The sequence below is a fragment of the Macaca mulatta genome, chromosome 11, assembly GCF_049350105.2.
Source record: "Macaca mulatta isolate MMU2019108-1 chromosome 11, T2T-MMU8v2.0, whole genome shotgun sequence".
NCBI classification, from domain to species: Eukaryota; Metazoa; Chordata; class Mammalia; order Primates; family Cercopithecidae; genus Macaca; species Macaca mulatta.
Window position 1 is genome coordinate 130,363,448 of NC_133416.1, and position 15,900 is coordinate 130,379,347.

General features: G+C 55.7%; 2 protein-coding genes across 37 annotated transcripts in view; one reads left to right on the top strand and one right to left on the bottom strand.

The window, feature by feature from the left end:
- ABCB9 (ATP binding cassette subfamily B member 9) overlaps positions 1-10,332 on the bottom strand; it is a 50,322-nt gene extending 39,990 nt beyond the window's left edge. For 9 of the 12 annotated variants that reach the window (XM_077952734.1, XM_077952735.1, XM_028828905.2 and 6 more), the window contains exon 1: positions 3,184-3,273. The gene's annotated coding sequence lies outside the window, so the exon portion shown is untranslated. 12 annotated transcript variants of the gene reach the window in all.
- On the top strand, positions 9,938-15,892 carry OGFOD2 (2-oxoglutarate and iron dependent oxygenase domain containing 2). 25 transcript variants are annotated; one of them, XM_077955656.1, is made up of 9 exons: positions 10,462-10,601; positions 11,028-11,084; positions 11,556-11,646; positions 12,161-12,274; positions 12,377-12,476; positions 12,588-12,720; positions 14,297-14,424; positions 14,605-14,862; positions 14,935-15,291. In XM_077955656.1, exons 4-9 carry the CDS (start codon positions 12,261-12,263, stop codon positions 15,196-15,198), a joined length of 897 nt encoding a protein of 298 aa, XP_077811782.1. In that variant the 5' UTR covers positions 10,462-10,601; positions 11,028-11,084; positions 11,556-11,646; positions 12,161-12,260; the 3' UTR covers positions 15,199-15,291. The 25 variants fall into 25 exon arrangements, with proteins under 25 accessions (XP_077811787.1, XP_077811791.1, XP_077811795.1 ...); XM_077955671.1 differs by having other exon boundaries at positions 12,588-12,668; XM_077955658.1 differs by having other exon boundaries at positions 12,591-12,720.
- Positions 15,893-15,900: the final 8 nt, after the last annotated feature.

Sequence of the window (15,900 nt, forward strand, 5' to 3'; positions counted from 1 at the left end):
TAGCCGAGCATGGTGGCGCATGCCTGTAATCCCAGCAACTCAGGAGGCTGAGGCAGAAGAATCGCTTGAAACAGGGAGGTGGAGGTTGCAGTGAGCCGAGATCGCGCCACTGCACTCCAGCCTGGGTGACAGAGCGAAAGAAAATGCTACTGGGAAGTGTTCATCTAAGGAAAAGGGTTCCCAGCAGAGGGCTGGGCTGTGTGGCAGAGGTGATAAGACTGCTGAGGCTAATTGCTGGCAATGACAGCAGCTGGTGTGAGCTGACACTGGCTCTAGGCACTTACATGCATCAGCACTCACCACAGCTCTATGAAGTAGGTCCTATCATTATCCCCATTTTACAGTTAGGAAAACTGAGGAACAGAGAGAGAGGTTAAGTGACCTGCCCTGGGTCACACAAGCTAGGAAGTGACCAAGCTGGGATGTGAACCCTGGCCACTGAGTTCCAAAATCTGTACTCTCAACTCCAGAGCTCCAATCCTTCAAAACAGCCTCTCCAGGAGGTAGGCACAACCCCTACTGATTCTGAGAAGGGGTCTGAGATGCAGAGGGGGAATGGAGTGGGGGGATATAACGACCCCCAAGCCTGGGCCCTGCTTTCACCCCCGCACATCCAGGCACACTGAAGCCCATCACAGAGATGACAGTTGCTTAGTCAGCAGCTGCCCCTCCAAAGATGGTCAGGGCCGAGCAGGGTCAAGGGCAGGGGGAAGTGGTAGGATGGTTGGACACCCCCAGCCCAGGTCCTCGCTCCCTCCCCAGCCCTGCCTGTGCTGCCCACGCAGGCTCTTGTCTGCTGCAATGCAGAGGCCATGGGGAGCGAGCGAGTGGGTGAGCTCCAGTCGGAGCCCAGGGAGGGAAGCTCCTGGCCCGGTGCCATTCCAGGCCTCCCAGCCAAGCCACTGCCGTCTGCACCAGGTGCTGCCAGCCGCCTCAGCTGCTGCTTTCCTCGTGGTGGGCACATGGGGTCCCTCAGTCCCCAGAAAGGGGCTGGGGCTCAGAAGTGGAAAAGGAGGCAGATCCACAAGAGACTCAAAAGCTGGACAGCAGCCCAGGGGCTTGGCTGACTCTCCCAACTTGACTCCCAGCCTCTGGGGGAGTTCCTTCCCCATCCCCTGACAGCCCAGGGTACCAGTCATGCCCCCCACCTCCAGGAGCCTATTTATCTTCATCAGAGTAAACAAAATTTCAAACACCCATATCACAGACCACCAAAGCCACATTTTGCAGATGGGGAAACTAAGGCCCAGAGAGGGAGGGGGTGAGGCTTGTCTCAGGTCATCCAGCAGGCTGGGGCAGAGCAGTGCTAGCACCTGAGTCCCTGCCCCCAAGCACTAGTCCTTCTACCACAGGCTCCCAGCAGAGTGGAATCCAGCCCCCGGTCGGGTTACAGTCCTCGGTGGGGACAGTTACTCCGTTATTTTTGAAGCTACTGGGCAGAAGTGTGACCACCAGCCAAGGCTGCTTAGAGGCCCGTCCCCGCTCTCCATCTGCCTGACTCAGAGGATGCGCTGGGCTTGGCCAGGTGGAGCTAGAGGGCAAATTGTGAGCACATGGGTGACCTGCTTGGCCCGAGGGACAAGGACAAGGACAAGGTGGTGGCCAGAACAGGCCCCGCCTAGAACGGGACAAGGCCCAGGAAGACACGGGTGGCTCGCCCTGACTCCGCGCACTAAAGAATGGCACAGGATAAGCAAGTGGCCCTGTCTCCACCAGGGGTCTTGTCAAAGGCTTTTCTTCCCAGGATAGGAGATGTTGGTTGGGGTATCTCTAGGCGTCAGCTGCAGAGAAGGCCAGAAGACGATAGATAGCAGTTATTATGACACTGCAACAGAGACCCTTTGCAGAGAAGGCCAAGAGACAATAGATAAAAGTTATTATGACGCTGCAACAGAGACCCTTCACCGGGCCCTACTATGTGCCTGGCACCTCCCAATGCAGCCAGGCCTCCCCACTTCCCTGGGAGGACCCTGTGGTCATCAGCTTCGTTTTACAGCTAGGGAGAAAGAAGAGGTTAAGTGACATGAAGAAAAAGGACGAAGGCAGGATGGAGACCCGCATCCAGGTTCTCCAGGGTCTCCAGGATAGAGACTCGGGGGAGGGCCTGCCCAGGCTATTCACCACTGCAAGAAAAGGGGCCAAAGAACTTGGGTGGCCCAGTGGCCTCAGTTCACCCCTGACATGGTGAGCTTTTCACCCCGGCATGGGCCCAGACCTGGACAAGCCCATTCCATTCGCTGCGCAGCAAAGCACTGGCTGATGGAGGCCCGCTGGGTGTGAGGGCGTGACTGTGGGGGTCTCTGGCTCTGGGGCAGGACCGGGCTGGGTCTGCATGGGTCCATCCTGATTTCATCCCTGCTGAACCTCCCGCAGCCCACGTGGGGCCCAGCCTCACTCTGGGACTTGAGAAGCTGTCTCAGGTGCTCTCAGCTCTAGTAGAGGCAAAGAGAGGTGCCAGGTGCCCTCCCTCCAAGCCTCCTCTTGTCACCTGGCCCTGCCCCATCCGGAAAAGGGGAATGGAAGCCACTCCATCTCCAGGGGGTAGGGCAGAGGCGGGGATCCTGTCAGCCCAGCTTAAAGCTGTCTCAGTTAATGTCAGGCCGGGGGAGGAGGCTTTTTTTTTTTTTTTTTTTTTTTTTTAGAGATGCCCAGAAATAAAGGAGGCTCCCCTGGGAACCTGCAGGCCTCACTGCCAGGGTGGATGGTGGGGAGCAGCGGCAGCCCATTGGCCTGCTGGGGAGACTGAGGAAAGGGCTTTGCCCAGGTCAGCAGGCACAGGCCAGATCCCCAGGCTTCTGCCAAAGCCTTGGTGCTCAGGATTCCTGGGAAGCCCGACATGGACAGTAGGAGCCCTCAGAAGACCCGCCAGCCCCGTCCTGGGGGAATAACAGCCATCCCAGGATCCTCCTACACCTCCCATATTTTCCAAGAGGCAGCGGCGCCTGTGGGGGTTAAAAAAAATGGCAACATTCGCCCTGCGGGCGCGTAAAGGATGCTGCAGGGATGGGGGCTGGGAGCTGCGGCTGCGGGCGCCGGGAGGGCTCCAGGGAGACTCCCACCTTCAACGGAGATGCCTACTCCCACCGAGGCAGGGGTGCCCAGACGCCCCCCAACCCGTGCCTGGCCTGGCACCCTGGCCTGGAAAGGTCCCAAAACCAGGGGTCCAGGGTGTCTTGCCCTTACCTGTTACCTGGCACCAGGTGAGCTGTGGGAGGGGGCGCGCAGCAGGATCGGGTCTGTGGTGCAGGTTCCGCGCTGCTCATTGGAGACTGCGCCGGACGCGGTGCTCGCTCCGCTCTTCCCGCTGCTCCTCCCCGCCTCCCGCCCGCGCTGCGCCGCTGCAAGGTCGGAGCTGAGCCTGGCGTGCGCTGAGACCGGCTGACGGACGGGGCGGGGCCTAAGGGACGGAGGGGGCGGGGATCCTGGGACAGGGACCTGCAGGGCCTCCCGGGAGGGGCGGGGCCTCATGAGGAGTGGGCGGGCTCTTCTGGACGGGGCGGGGCTCCCGGGGAGGGGGATGGCGAAGCCTCCGGGTGGGGCGGGGCCTCCTGGGGGCGGGGCCAAAGCTGGCCACCTGCTCACCTGTGGCAAACTCCTCCCACATCTGACCAGCCAGGCCCTCCACACTGCGCGCTCCTCACCTGGAGCCACAGGCCCATCCTGAGGGGGCGGAAATGGTTTCACCTGAAGGAGGTCCGCTTTTTAACTGGTCTTTTTCCCTGGAGGGACAGCTAGCCAGTCCAGGAGGGTGGGTTATGGTCCTCATTCATTCACTCATTCTTTCATTTATTCACCCAACAGATATTTATTCAGTGCCTGCGGCATGCCATATGCCCTTTTAAGCATCTGAAATTAAACAATTAACAAAACAAGATCCTGGCCCTTCTGGAGCTGACATTCTAGTGAGGGTGTCAGACAACATATACAAGCAAATGAGATATATTGGAAGGGACTACATTTTACGGAGAAAATTAGTACAAGATCGGGGATCCGGGGCATTGGAGAGGGGAGGCAGCGATATGTCCTCAGCGACTGCCAGGTGCTGGGAACACAGCTGTGTGTGAAAAGACAGAAAACTCCCAGCCTTCATGGCGTGAAGGGGACAGAACATCAGCAAGTAAGTGCATAAGCCCATTCAGGTACTGGGTGCAGTAAAATAAATAAAACTGGCCGGGCGCGGTGGCTCACACCTGTAATCCCAGCACTTTGGGAGGCCGAGGCGGGCAGATCACGAGGTCAGGAGATCGAGACCATCCTGGCTAACATGGTGAAACCCCGTCTCTACTAAAAATACAAAAAAATTAGCCGGGCGTGGTGGCAGGCGCCTGTAGTCCCAGCTTCTCTGTAGGCTGAGGCAGGAGAATGGCATCGACCCGGGAGGCGAGGGAGCTTGCAGTGAGCAGAGATCGCGCCACTGCACTCCAGCCTGGGCTACAGAGCGAGACTCCGTCTCAAAAATAATAATAATAAAATAAAAATAAATAAAAAAATAAATAAAAAATAAATAAAACTGTGTAAGTGAAAGGTGAGAAGGCGTGAGCCATGGGGAGGGAAGAACATCCTATGCTAAGGCCTGCAAGTTCAAAGGCTCTGAGGTGGGAACCAGCTTGGCCACCTGAGGACCAGAAAAGGGTCCATGGGTCCTGAACCATGGGAAGTGGGGAGTGGGCTTACGGCCCAGAGGGACAGCATGTGAGGCGAGAACTGCCCACATCCCCGGATCCTCCAATCAGGGGCTTTTTTTCCTGAGACAGAGACTCCAGAATGGAGTGCAGTGGCAAGTTAGCTCACTGCAGCCGCCGCCTCCCAGCTTCGAGTGATTCTCCTGCCTCAGCTTCCCGAGTAGCTGGGATTACAGGTGTCCACCACCACGACTGGCTAATTTTTGTATTTCTAGTAGAGATGGGGTTTAGTCATGTTGGCCGGGCTCGTCTCAAACTCCTGACCTCAAGTGATCTGCCCTCCTCGTCCTCCCAAAGTGCTGGGATTAGAGGTGTGAGCCACACATGCCCAGCCCTCTCTGAATTGGAAATGTCCTCTGCTATTTGGTGGGACAGCTTCTTTGGAGGGGAATTTGTTCAGAACTTACAACACTATGTTGTTGTTTTTTTTAACCCAGAAGGAATTTCCTGTACAGATACACCTGTGCAGGGGAGCTAAGGTACTAGCTTAAAGGTAGTTACTACAGGAGCAAAAGTCTGGAAATAACCTAAATACCCTTCCACAGGGAACTGGCCACATAATTAGAGAACACCTGTTCAACAGAATACTCTGTAGCAGGAAAAAAAAATAGAAGATATAGAGTTATATAAAGGTATGGAATGACCTCCTAAATGTATTAAGTAAAAACCAAGGAGAGAATAAAGTTGAACCATGTTACTATTTGTGCAAAAACAAAGGCAAATATCTAATTGTACTTGAAGACGATATTTTGGATGGACTGTCCAAAAAGCAGGAGTCGCTCAGAGCTGGGCTCTGTCATTTATGCTGTGTGACCTTAAAGAGGTGACTTTGCCTATATGAGCCTGTTTTCTCATCAGAGAAATGGGGTAATAAAGATATCGACTAGGCCGGGCGCGGTGGCTCAAGCCTGTAATCCCAGCACTTTGGGAGGCCGAGACGGGTGGATCACGAGGTCAGGAGATCGAGACCATCCTGACTAACATGGTGAAACCCCGTCTCTACTAAAAATACAAAAAAATTAGCCGGGCGAGGTGGCGGGCGCCTGTAGTCCCAACTACTCGGGAGGCTGAGGCAGGAGAATGGCGTGAACCCGGGAGGCGGAGCTTGCAGTGAGCTGAGATCTGGCCATTGCACTCCAGCCTGGGCGGCAGAGCGAGACTCCGTCTCAAAAAAAAAAAAAAAAAGATATCGACTGCATCAGTTAAAGGTAAAATGTGACAAGGCCAGTGAGGGCAGCCCCTGGCATGTGATAAACTTTCAGTAAAGGAAAACAAGGATTATTTTTAGGAGAGATGGGATGACTGAACCTTTAGGTAACTATTAGCATAGTATAGCAAAAATCAACAGGCGCTGTCAGAAATGTGAAACGGACAGAAACAAGTCGGCCTCATCACATGCCATTTCTTCACATGGATGTTGCTTTCCAGTGATCAAGTTTGCAAGCTCTCCAGTCTCTCATTCCTTTGTACCTTTTTTTTTTTTTTTTTTGACGGAGTCTCGCTCTAACATCCAGGCTCACTGCAGCCTCCGCCTCCCAGGTTCAAGCAATCTTCTCACCTCAGCCTCCCGAGTAGCTGGGATTACAGGTATGCACCAACACGCCCAGCTGACTTTTCTACTTTTAGTAGAGACAGGGTTTCACCATGTTGACCAGGCTGGTCTCGAACTCCTGACCTCAGGTGATCCACCCGCCTTGGCCTCCCACGGTGCTGGGATTACAAGCACCAGCCACTGCACCCGGCCTCTCTGTACCTTTGCATAGCTTGTCACCTCTGCCAAGGATGGGCTTCTCAAATCCTGGCCACTGCATCCCTTTTACATATCTGGCCCACTCTCCTTGCACTTGAAACAATCTTAGAATGAGAGCTTGGTGAGGCGGGGAAGGTAAGTTGCAATGCCAGGTGCACTGCAGGAGGCTGTCAGCCTTGTGACAAGGGGAGGGTGAAACAGGTGAGGCACAGGTGAGTGGGGCACCGGTCACTGCCTTCCCAGCATCCTTTCCACCCCCGCCCCCTGCTGTGTGGCAGCCAAGTGGCTTGAGTGGTCCCATTGAATCCCCAGCCTAGTCATAGAGACTGGCTCTGGTAAACTTGGACTAAGAACCATTGTGTGAGTGACTGCTAATGGATACAGTGTCTTTTTGGGTAAGGAATGTTCTAAAAGTTGATTGTGGTGATGGTTGCACAACTCTGTGAATATACTAAAAACTCTTGAATTGTACACTTTAATTTGGTGAATTGTATGGTATGTCAAGTATATCTCAAAAAAGCTATTATTACAAAAAGAAGGCCAGGCAACTGGCTTATGCCTGTAATTCCAGCACTTTGGGAGACCCAGTTGCTACAAACAATTTAAAAAATTAGCTGGGTATGGTGGCACATGCCTGTAGTCCCAGCTACTCAGGAGGCTGAGGTGGGAGGATTGCTTGAACCTGGGTTGTTGAGGCTGCAGTGAGCTGTGTTCATACCACTGAACTCCAGCCTGGGCGACACACCCTGTCTCAGAAAAAAAAAAAAAGAAAAAAATAAAGAAAAAACACTCCATGCCATATGCCATCAAGGAAATGCAAATTAAAACAGCAATGTGGTATCAATACACACATCCTAGAATAGCTGAGATCTGGAGCACTGACAACACCAAACTCTGTCAACGATGAGGAGCAACAGGAACCCTCATTCATCACTGCGGGGGATGCAAAACAGTACAGTCAGGGAGGAAGGCAGTTCGGCAGGTTTTTTTTATAAAACTAACTATATTCTTACTACATGATCAAGCAATCACACTTCGTGATATTTACCCAGAGGAATTAAACATTTACGTCTACAGAAACACCTGTCCACAGATGTTTATAGAAGCTTTATTATTATTACTTTTGCGATGGAGTCTCACTCTGTCTCCCAGGCTGGAGTGCAATGGCATGAACTCAGCTCACTGCAACCTCCACCTCCCAGGGTCAAGCGATTCTCCTGCCTCAGCCTCCTGATCAGCTGGGATTACAGGAGCCTGCCACCATGCCCGGCTAATTTATTTATTTTTTTGAGATGGAGTCTCACTCTGTCACCCAGGCTGGAGGGCAGTGGTGTGATCTCGGCTCACTGCAACCTCCATCTCCTAGGCTCCAGTGACTCTCCTGCCTCAGCCTCCCAAGTACCAGGGATTACAGGGGCACGCCACCATGCCTGGCTAATTTTTGTATTTTTAGTAGAGATGAAGTTTCACCATGTTGGCCAGGCTGGTCTCGAACTCCTGACCTCAGGTGATCCGCTGGCCTCAGCCTCCCAAAGTGCTAGGATTACAGGCGTGAGCCACCATGCCTGGCCTCTATGTCAATTTTTTTTTTTTTTTTTTTTTTTTTTGAGACGGAGTCTCGCCCTGTCGCCCAGGCTGGAGTGCAGTGGCCAGATCTCCGCTCACTGCAAGCTCCGCCTCCCGCGTTCGCGCAATTCTCCTGCCTCAGCCTCCCGAGCAGCTGGGACTACAGGCGCCCGCCACCTCGCCCGGCTTATTTTTTTTGTATTTTTAGTAGAGACGGGGTTTCACCGTGTTAGCCAGGATGGTCTCGATCTCCTGACCTCGTGATCCGCCCGTCTCGGCCTCCCGAAGTGCTGGGATTACAGGCTTGAGCCACCGCACCCGGCCTCTGTGTCAATTTTTAAAGTATGTGTATATATACACATATACAAACATATACATTTGATTACACATTCATGTACATACATTCACATACACATATACGTGCCACTCTGGAATCAGAATACTCTAATTCCAGAGCGTTCTAATTCTGGTTCTGCTATTCACTAGGTTTATGACTCTAGATAGGTTCCTATACCACTGAGCCTCAGTTTCCTTATCTGTAAAATGGGGATAATAATACCTTAAGCAGTCAGCAAAGATGTCAGTGCTGGCTGGCAGCACACGTTGATTCAGTACTTTCTGGTAAATATTCTTCTCGCTGCTGCTCCCTGTGGTGACTGAGCCCAGAGTGTCTGGAAGGGGGAGGGGGTCCATGGAGAGGGCCAATCTAAACTGATTAGCAGGCCGGGCGCTGTGGTCTCAGTTCCAGACCAGCCTGGCCAACATGGCGAAATCTCATTTCTACTAAAATACAAGAACTTTGGGAGGCCGAGGCCGAGGCGGCTGGATCACGAGGTCAGGAGATTGAGACCATCCTGGCTAACACGGTGAAACCCTGTCTCTACTAAAAATACAAAAAAAAAAAAAAAAAAAAATTAGCCGGGCGTGGTGGGGGGCGCCTGTAGTCCCAGCTACTCAGGAGGCTGAGGCAGGATAATGGTGTGAACCCGGGAGGCGGAGCTTGCAGTGAGCCGAGATCGCGCCACTGCACTCCAGCCAGGGCGACAGAGTAAGACTCCGTCTCAAAACAAACAAACAAACAAACAAAAAACAAAAAAATTAGCTGGGCGTGGTGGCGCGTGCCTATAATCCCAGCTACTCGGCGAGGCTGAGGCAGGAAAATTGCTTGAATCCGGGAGGCAGAGGTTGCAGTGAGCCGAGATAGCGCTACTGCACTATAGCCTGGGTGAAATTCCATCTCAAAAAATAAATAAGTAAATAAATAAACTGATACATAGTACACGCTCATCTTGCAAACTGCTGCAAAGGGAGAGGGGGTGAGGATGGGGTGGGGTACTGCATGTGCCAGGCCTGCCTGGTGGCTGGCTGGGGAGCCGACCTGCTCTGGGCCTCCTGGGGAAAAAGGGCAGTTAGGCGGGTAATGACCACTGAGCAGGAGAAATGGATCCTTTCCTAGATAGCAGGGCCTCTCGCTATCACTGGGCAATCAAGACGACTGTAAAACTTTAAACACCTTCTCGGGCCGGGCAGCTCTGCACGAGAAAACCCCAAATCCCACATACTCCCACCACTCCCAGAAGCCCTGTGGTGGTGAACTGGGGAACTCAGAGGGCAGGCTGTTGGGTTCAAACGCCATATTTGTCCCTTACTGGATGTGTGACCTGCGGTGGGTCCCTGTGCCTCTCTGGGTCTCAGTTTCCCCATCTGTAACACGGCGATGTAATAGTACCTAGCTCAAAGGTTTAATGCTGGCAGATCACTGAGCAAAGGTGCGGGGACGAAGAGGCTCGGTCTGCAGGACTTGTCATTTGTTGGCCGCGGTGAGACCACGCCCCGTCGCCATCCCACATCTGACCCCGCCCTCCCGCGTCCATTGGGAACGCCACCGGAAGTAACGCGAGGCGGAACGTTTTAGCGGAGACACTCACTGGAGCAATCTGAGGTACTCCAAGAGACTGTGGCGGAGGGACCGGAAGCGCCAGGCAGGGACCCGGGGTAGATGCTAAATCCAAACTCAAACGCACAGGTCTGGATGATTGAAGCAGCGGCGGCAACTAGTAGGACCTCCGAGCTCTTTAAACTGTCCTCAGCCTTCCCCGTGGGCTCGGCCGGTTCTCCACAGGCTCCGAGCAGAAGAGGGGCCGACGTTTAAGTCAAAGGCCTTGGGGCTCCGAGTCCCTCCCTCTCCCCGTCCTGTGAACGCGCGACCCAGTTCAGCTGTCTGTAAAGTGGAGCCATTAGTCCCTGCCTCGTGGTGGGAAAACTGAGAGGCGGAACGAGGGGGCCGCCGGTCCCAACCCGTCCCAGGAGCATCTTTCTCCGCAGACCGTTTCCTGGCGAGGTGCATCTTCGTCCTTTTCCGCCCTTGGGAACTTACAGCGGCCCCTTGGCCGCTGGTTCCGCACCTCCCGCGGTTGGGGCGTACCCGGAAGTGCCCCTGCGGAAGCGGGCAGGGCCGTGGGCGCTTCACTATGGCGACGGTGGCGGCTCCGCGGCGCTTCTGCCGCTGCGCCTGCTTCTACACGGATAACTTGTACGTGGCGCGCTATGGGCTGCACGTGCGCTTCCGAGGCGAGCAGCAGCTGCTCCGGGACTACGGCCCGGTGAGTGGCCGCTGTTGTCCCTACGGAGCAGTGGGCAGAGAGGGGCAGTGGCGGAGGGAAGTTCGTCCCCAAGGTCGTTTGCTTCCCTTCGGCGCGCACCGCATCCTTAAATACAAGAATGACGGCCTCTCTGTGCCTCAGTTTTCTCACCTTAAAGGGGTAATAGTATCTCTCTGTGAGGTTGTGAGGAAGGAATGAACACGCATGTAGAGGGCTTAGGACAGGGCCGGGCTCAGCTTGCCACCTTATAGCAACACCAGCCCGGAGCCCTGCCGTCAGCTTGACAAGGTTCCGGAGTTCATCCTCTCCATGATCCTTTGAGGTTGGGGCTCCTCTCCCCATTTTAAGCAGGGGAAACTGAGGCTTAGAGAGTGAAGGGACTTCCTAAGGGCGTACATTAATGCTCAGTGTTCTTTCTGCTCCCAGATCCTGCGCAACCGAGGCTGTGTTAGCGCCAAGGACTTCCAGCAGCTGTTAGCAGAGGTACCAGTCCCCTGCCCCTGCACAGCTCCTCCTTGTTAGATTTGTGTCCGCAGCTTGAGGGGTCCCCTAGCCTCAGTCCCTGATCCCTGAAGGATCACTTAGGCCCTCACTTTCCTCCTTCCTGCCCCCCACTCATCCCTCCACACCTGGGTCTTGGCACCAGGAGAGAGAAGGGGAAATGCTGAGTTGCCTAGTCATGCCGTTCTTAACACCTCTGCGAGATAAGCACAAGCACCACCCTCATTTTGGATTGAGAAGGTGAGGCTTAAAGAAGGATCACTTGCCCAAGCTTTTTTTTTTTTGACATGGAGTCTTGCTCTGTCGCCCAGGCTGGAGTGCAGTGGCGCGATCTCGGTTCACTGCAAGCTCCGCCTCCCGGGTTCACGCCATTCTCCTGCCTCAGGCTCCCGAGTAGTGGGGACTACAGGTGCCCGCCACCAAGCCCGGCTAATTTTTTGTATTTTTTAATAGAGACAGAGTTTCACCATGTTAGCCAGGATGGTCTCGATCTCCTGACCTCGTGATCCACCCTCCTCGGCCTCCCAAAGTGCTGGGATTACAGGTGTGAGCCACCGCGCCCGGCCACTTGCCCAAGCTTTTACAGCAGGAGCGGATGCGATCCTAGCCGTGGCTTCCAGACCCCTGGGCTCCTCACACCTTCCCACATACCCCGCAGGCTGCTGCCAGGGTTGCTGACCCACCCCTCCTCCCCCTTCCCCTGGAGTCAGTGGTGGGAAGCTTCCCAGGAGAGTCCTCAGCAGCCTCTGGAACACAGGACTTGGCCATGACTGTCTCCCTCCCCTGTGTGGGCCCAGATGGTTGAGGTACATCTAGGGGTTCTCATCCCAGCTAGGCTCAGGTTGGGCAGCCTGAAACAGGATGGGTCTCCTTCTAGAAGTCCCTTTCAGCTAACAATCTGGAACTTGCAATTGACACAGATAGATTCAGGAGTGTAGGCTAGACTTGGCTTCCAGCCTGGGCCCTGTCTGGCGTTCCTGGGCTTCAGTTTCTTCATCTGTACAGTGGCCTCAGGAGGATGGGAGGCCCCACCTGGTAACAGCCTTGTGCCACCCCAGCTGGAGCAGGAGGTGGAGCGGCGGCAGCGGCTCGGGCCGGAGTCAGCGGCTAGGAAAGCCCTCATCGCGAGTTCCTACCACCCAGCGCGGCCTGAGGTCTATGACTCACTGCAGGTACCAGCCAGCCAGAGTGCTTGAAGGCCGGTACTGGAAAGAGGAGGCAGCATCCAGGGCTGAGGGGCTGCCTGTCCCATAGCTGGTGTGTTCTGCCCCCAGGATGCAGCTCTGGCCCCCGAGTTTCTGGCCGCGGCTGAGTACAGTGTGTCCCCGGGCGCAGACCTCAAGGGCCTTCTCCAGCGGCTGGAGACAGTATCAGGTGAGGTCCTAGCCCTGAGACCTGGCAGGACCAGGGGATGGCAGCCTGGGAAACCTGGGTGTGGGATACTGGGGTCCCTCCAGCCACCATCTCTGCCTCCAAAAACCAAAGCAGCAGGAGCTGGAAGGGTCAGTGGGACCAGCCTGCCAGGAACAGGACATCTGCATTCATTCAATACCTGCCATGAGCCTGGTATCTTCATTCCTTCCTTCACACCTTCCTTCGTGCCCTCATCCAGCAAATAGTAGGTATTTGTGTCAAGTGTGGGACAGCTGGCACACTGAAACAAGGCTGATCCAAGATCTTTTTTTTTTTTTGAGACAGTCTCGCTGTGTCGCCCAGGCTGGAGTGCAGTGGCCGGATGTCAGCTCACTGCAAGCTCCGCCTCCCGGGTTTACGCCATTCTCCCGCCTCAGCCTCCCGAGTAGCTGGGACTACAGGCGCCCGCCACCTCGCCCGGCTAGTTTTTGTGTCTTTTTTAGTAGAGACGGGGTTTCACCATGTTAGCCAGGATGGTCTTGATCTCCTGACCTCGTGATCCGCCCGCCTCGGCCTCCCAAAGTGCTGGGATTACAGGCTTGAGCCACTGCGCCCGGCCGATCCAAGATCTTAAAGGGACCACTGAGACAGGTGTGGGCAGGGTAAAGGGACCAGTAAGGAATGGCAAAGCCCCGCCCCCCAGGGCTGGCAACGGGAGGGAGCAGTTACCACCTGGAGTTGTGGCTCTGGGCAGAGGCCTGGAGCCATGCCAGACTCCAAGTAGGGCAAAAAATGCCCCATTTCTCCTCTTACCTTTGGATTTCCTGCTGGGCTTACTTATTGGCTAAACCCAGCAGGAAATGCTGGGCAAGGGAGGTTTGCGTATTGTTTAACCTCTGTGACTCAGTTTCCTCATCTGTAAAATGGGAGCAACAGTAACCCCCTTTCTTAAGGCACCGTGATGATCAAGTGAGTTAATCTACATAGAGTGCCTGACACAGGCCCGTACCTAGTGTTTGGAAAGTGTTTCCTCTTACTGGCACTGATAGCCTGGGCTAGGGGCTCCTGTGGGAGACAGATATGTTTCCCCTCATGGAGGCTGTGCTTTGTTAGGGGGCATGGGTGGAAGGAACTCCCCTCCTCCCAGCCTGGGGGTGCTCTCCTCATTGCCTTCCACTCCCCGGCAGCTGAGATTGTGCTGAGGCTGTTGGCTGGGGCAGGGCCCAGGCTGCGAGGTGGCCCCATCGGGGGCACACTAGCCCTGCACCCCTGGGCACTGGTGCATCTGCCAAGAAATGTTTAGGTTTCCATTCTCAGCCTGGCTTCTTCCCCCTCCAGGACCCAGCAAGAAAGAACAGCCTCTCCTGGCCTTCCTGCTGGGGGACAGAGGCTCCCAGAGCCACTTCTGAGTTGGGGTACAGACCTCGGTGGCTCATCAGGTGAAAGGAGGTGCAGAGAGCCTGAAGTTGGCTCTGTGATCCCAGCTTGGCCGTCACTGGCCTGCCAGGTGTCGCTGGGCTACTTCCTTTCCCTCTATGGGCCTCAGGACCCATATGGGAGCTCCCAGGGCCAGCCCTGTGGACACTTGTGGAGTCTGGGGAATGGTTCCGGGCATAAGTAGGGGGGCATGGGAATCAGCCTCCCCTGCTCCTCATGTTACTTCAGTCATCACAACAGCCCTGAAAAGCGAGGGCCTTATCCCCATGGCACAGGTGATGAAACTGAGGCTTGGGGGAGTGAACAGACATGCCCAGACTCACATGGTTCACGGGAAGACTGAAGCCCAGGCTTGGCCGGCCCACAGCCACATTCAGGCCAACAGACCATCCCTCCTTCCACAGGGGAGAAGCGCATCTACCGGGTGCCTGTGTTCACAGCACCCTTCTGCCAGGCCCTGCTGGAAGAGCTGGAGCACTTCGAGCAGTCGGACATGCCTAAGGGGAGGCCCAACACCATGAACAACTACGGGGTGGGTGAGGCCTGGCCAGTGGCAGAGGAGGGGGTGGCTGAGGTCAGGAGGCAGTGTTGGAGGTGCTGCAGATGGGCTGCCTGCCCGGGCTGCGAAAGGTCACAGTGGGATCACGGCGGAGTGGAAGCCCAGGGTTGCAGCCCCCTAGTTTCCTTGCTGACCCCAGGAATCCCCTCCCAGGTGCTGCTGCACGAGCTCGGACTGGACGAGCCGCTGATGACACCACTGCGGGAGCGCTTCCTGCAGCCACTGATGGCCCTGCTGTACCCCGACTGTGGCGGGGGCCGGCTCGACAGCCACCGGGCCTTTGTGGTCAAATACGCACTGGGCCAGGACCTCGAGCTGGGCTGCCACTATGATAATGCCGAGCTCACCCTCAATGTGGCCTTGGGCAAGGTCTTCACAGGGGGCGCCCTGTATTTTGGGGGCCTCTTCCAGGTGAGTGTGTGACCCATGCGGCAGGACCTGGGGCAGCTGTGAGTGCCCAGGCCTGAGCCGTGCCATCTGCAGGCACCCACAGCCCTGACGGAGCCCCTGGAGGTGGAGCACGTGGTGGGCCAGGGTGTTCTCCACCGTGGCGGCCAGCTACATGGGGCCCGGCCCTTGGGCACTGGTGAGCGTTGGAACCTCGTCGTCTGGCTCCGAGCCTCTGCCGTGCGCAACCGCCTCTGTCCCATGTGCCGCTGTGAGCCCGACCTGGTGGATGATGAGGGCTTCAGTGATGGCTTCACCAGAGAGGAGCCGACCGCGGTGGATGTGTGTGCGCTCACCTGAGGCTGCTTGGGCCCAGTGTGGGGGTGGCAGGGCAGGTGAGGGCTCTGTCGCCTTGGGCTGGGGGCAGAAATAAACTCCCCGCAGCCTACCGCATTTCTTGGCTCGAGGCTGTGCCAGCTTCTGGGTCATCCTCTGGGCAAACAGGCTGCCTTAGTTCAGGTTTGTCGGAAGCAGAGTGTGGAATGAGGCTTCGGCAAGGGAGTGAGGGAAGCAGGGGAGGGGAGGGAGCAGCTGGGCAAGGAGGTGGCTTCAGAGGAAGTCCAGCCTCAGCAGGACCCGCAAAGAGCTCCAGGCACAGCCCACAGTACCACAGTGTGCCCACACCATCGGTTGGCTCCCAGATGAGGAGGCCAGAGAGGGGTGAGTAACTTCCCATGCACTTATCTCCAGGGCAGGGTACCTTCCAGTAGCCAAGGGAAGCTTCCAGAGACAGCACAGATGTGAACCCTCAGCAGCAGGCATCCCCCCCAGTGGCTCGGTGGGCCACCAGTAGCATCTTCTAGATGGCAGAGGGGGAATGGCAGGGCCAGGAGCCAGGCTGCCTGGGTTCCCACTCTGCTGCTGCCACTTCCAGCTGTGTGGCTCTGGATGAGCCTTTGCCTTTTGGTGCCTTGGTTTCCGCATTTAGCACCTACTTCCTAGAGCTGTTTTGAGAGTCAGATACGCCGATGTATCTATATAAAGTGCTTTGCAAGAGCCCTT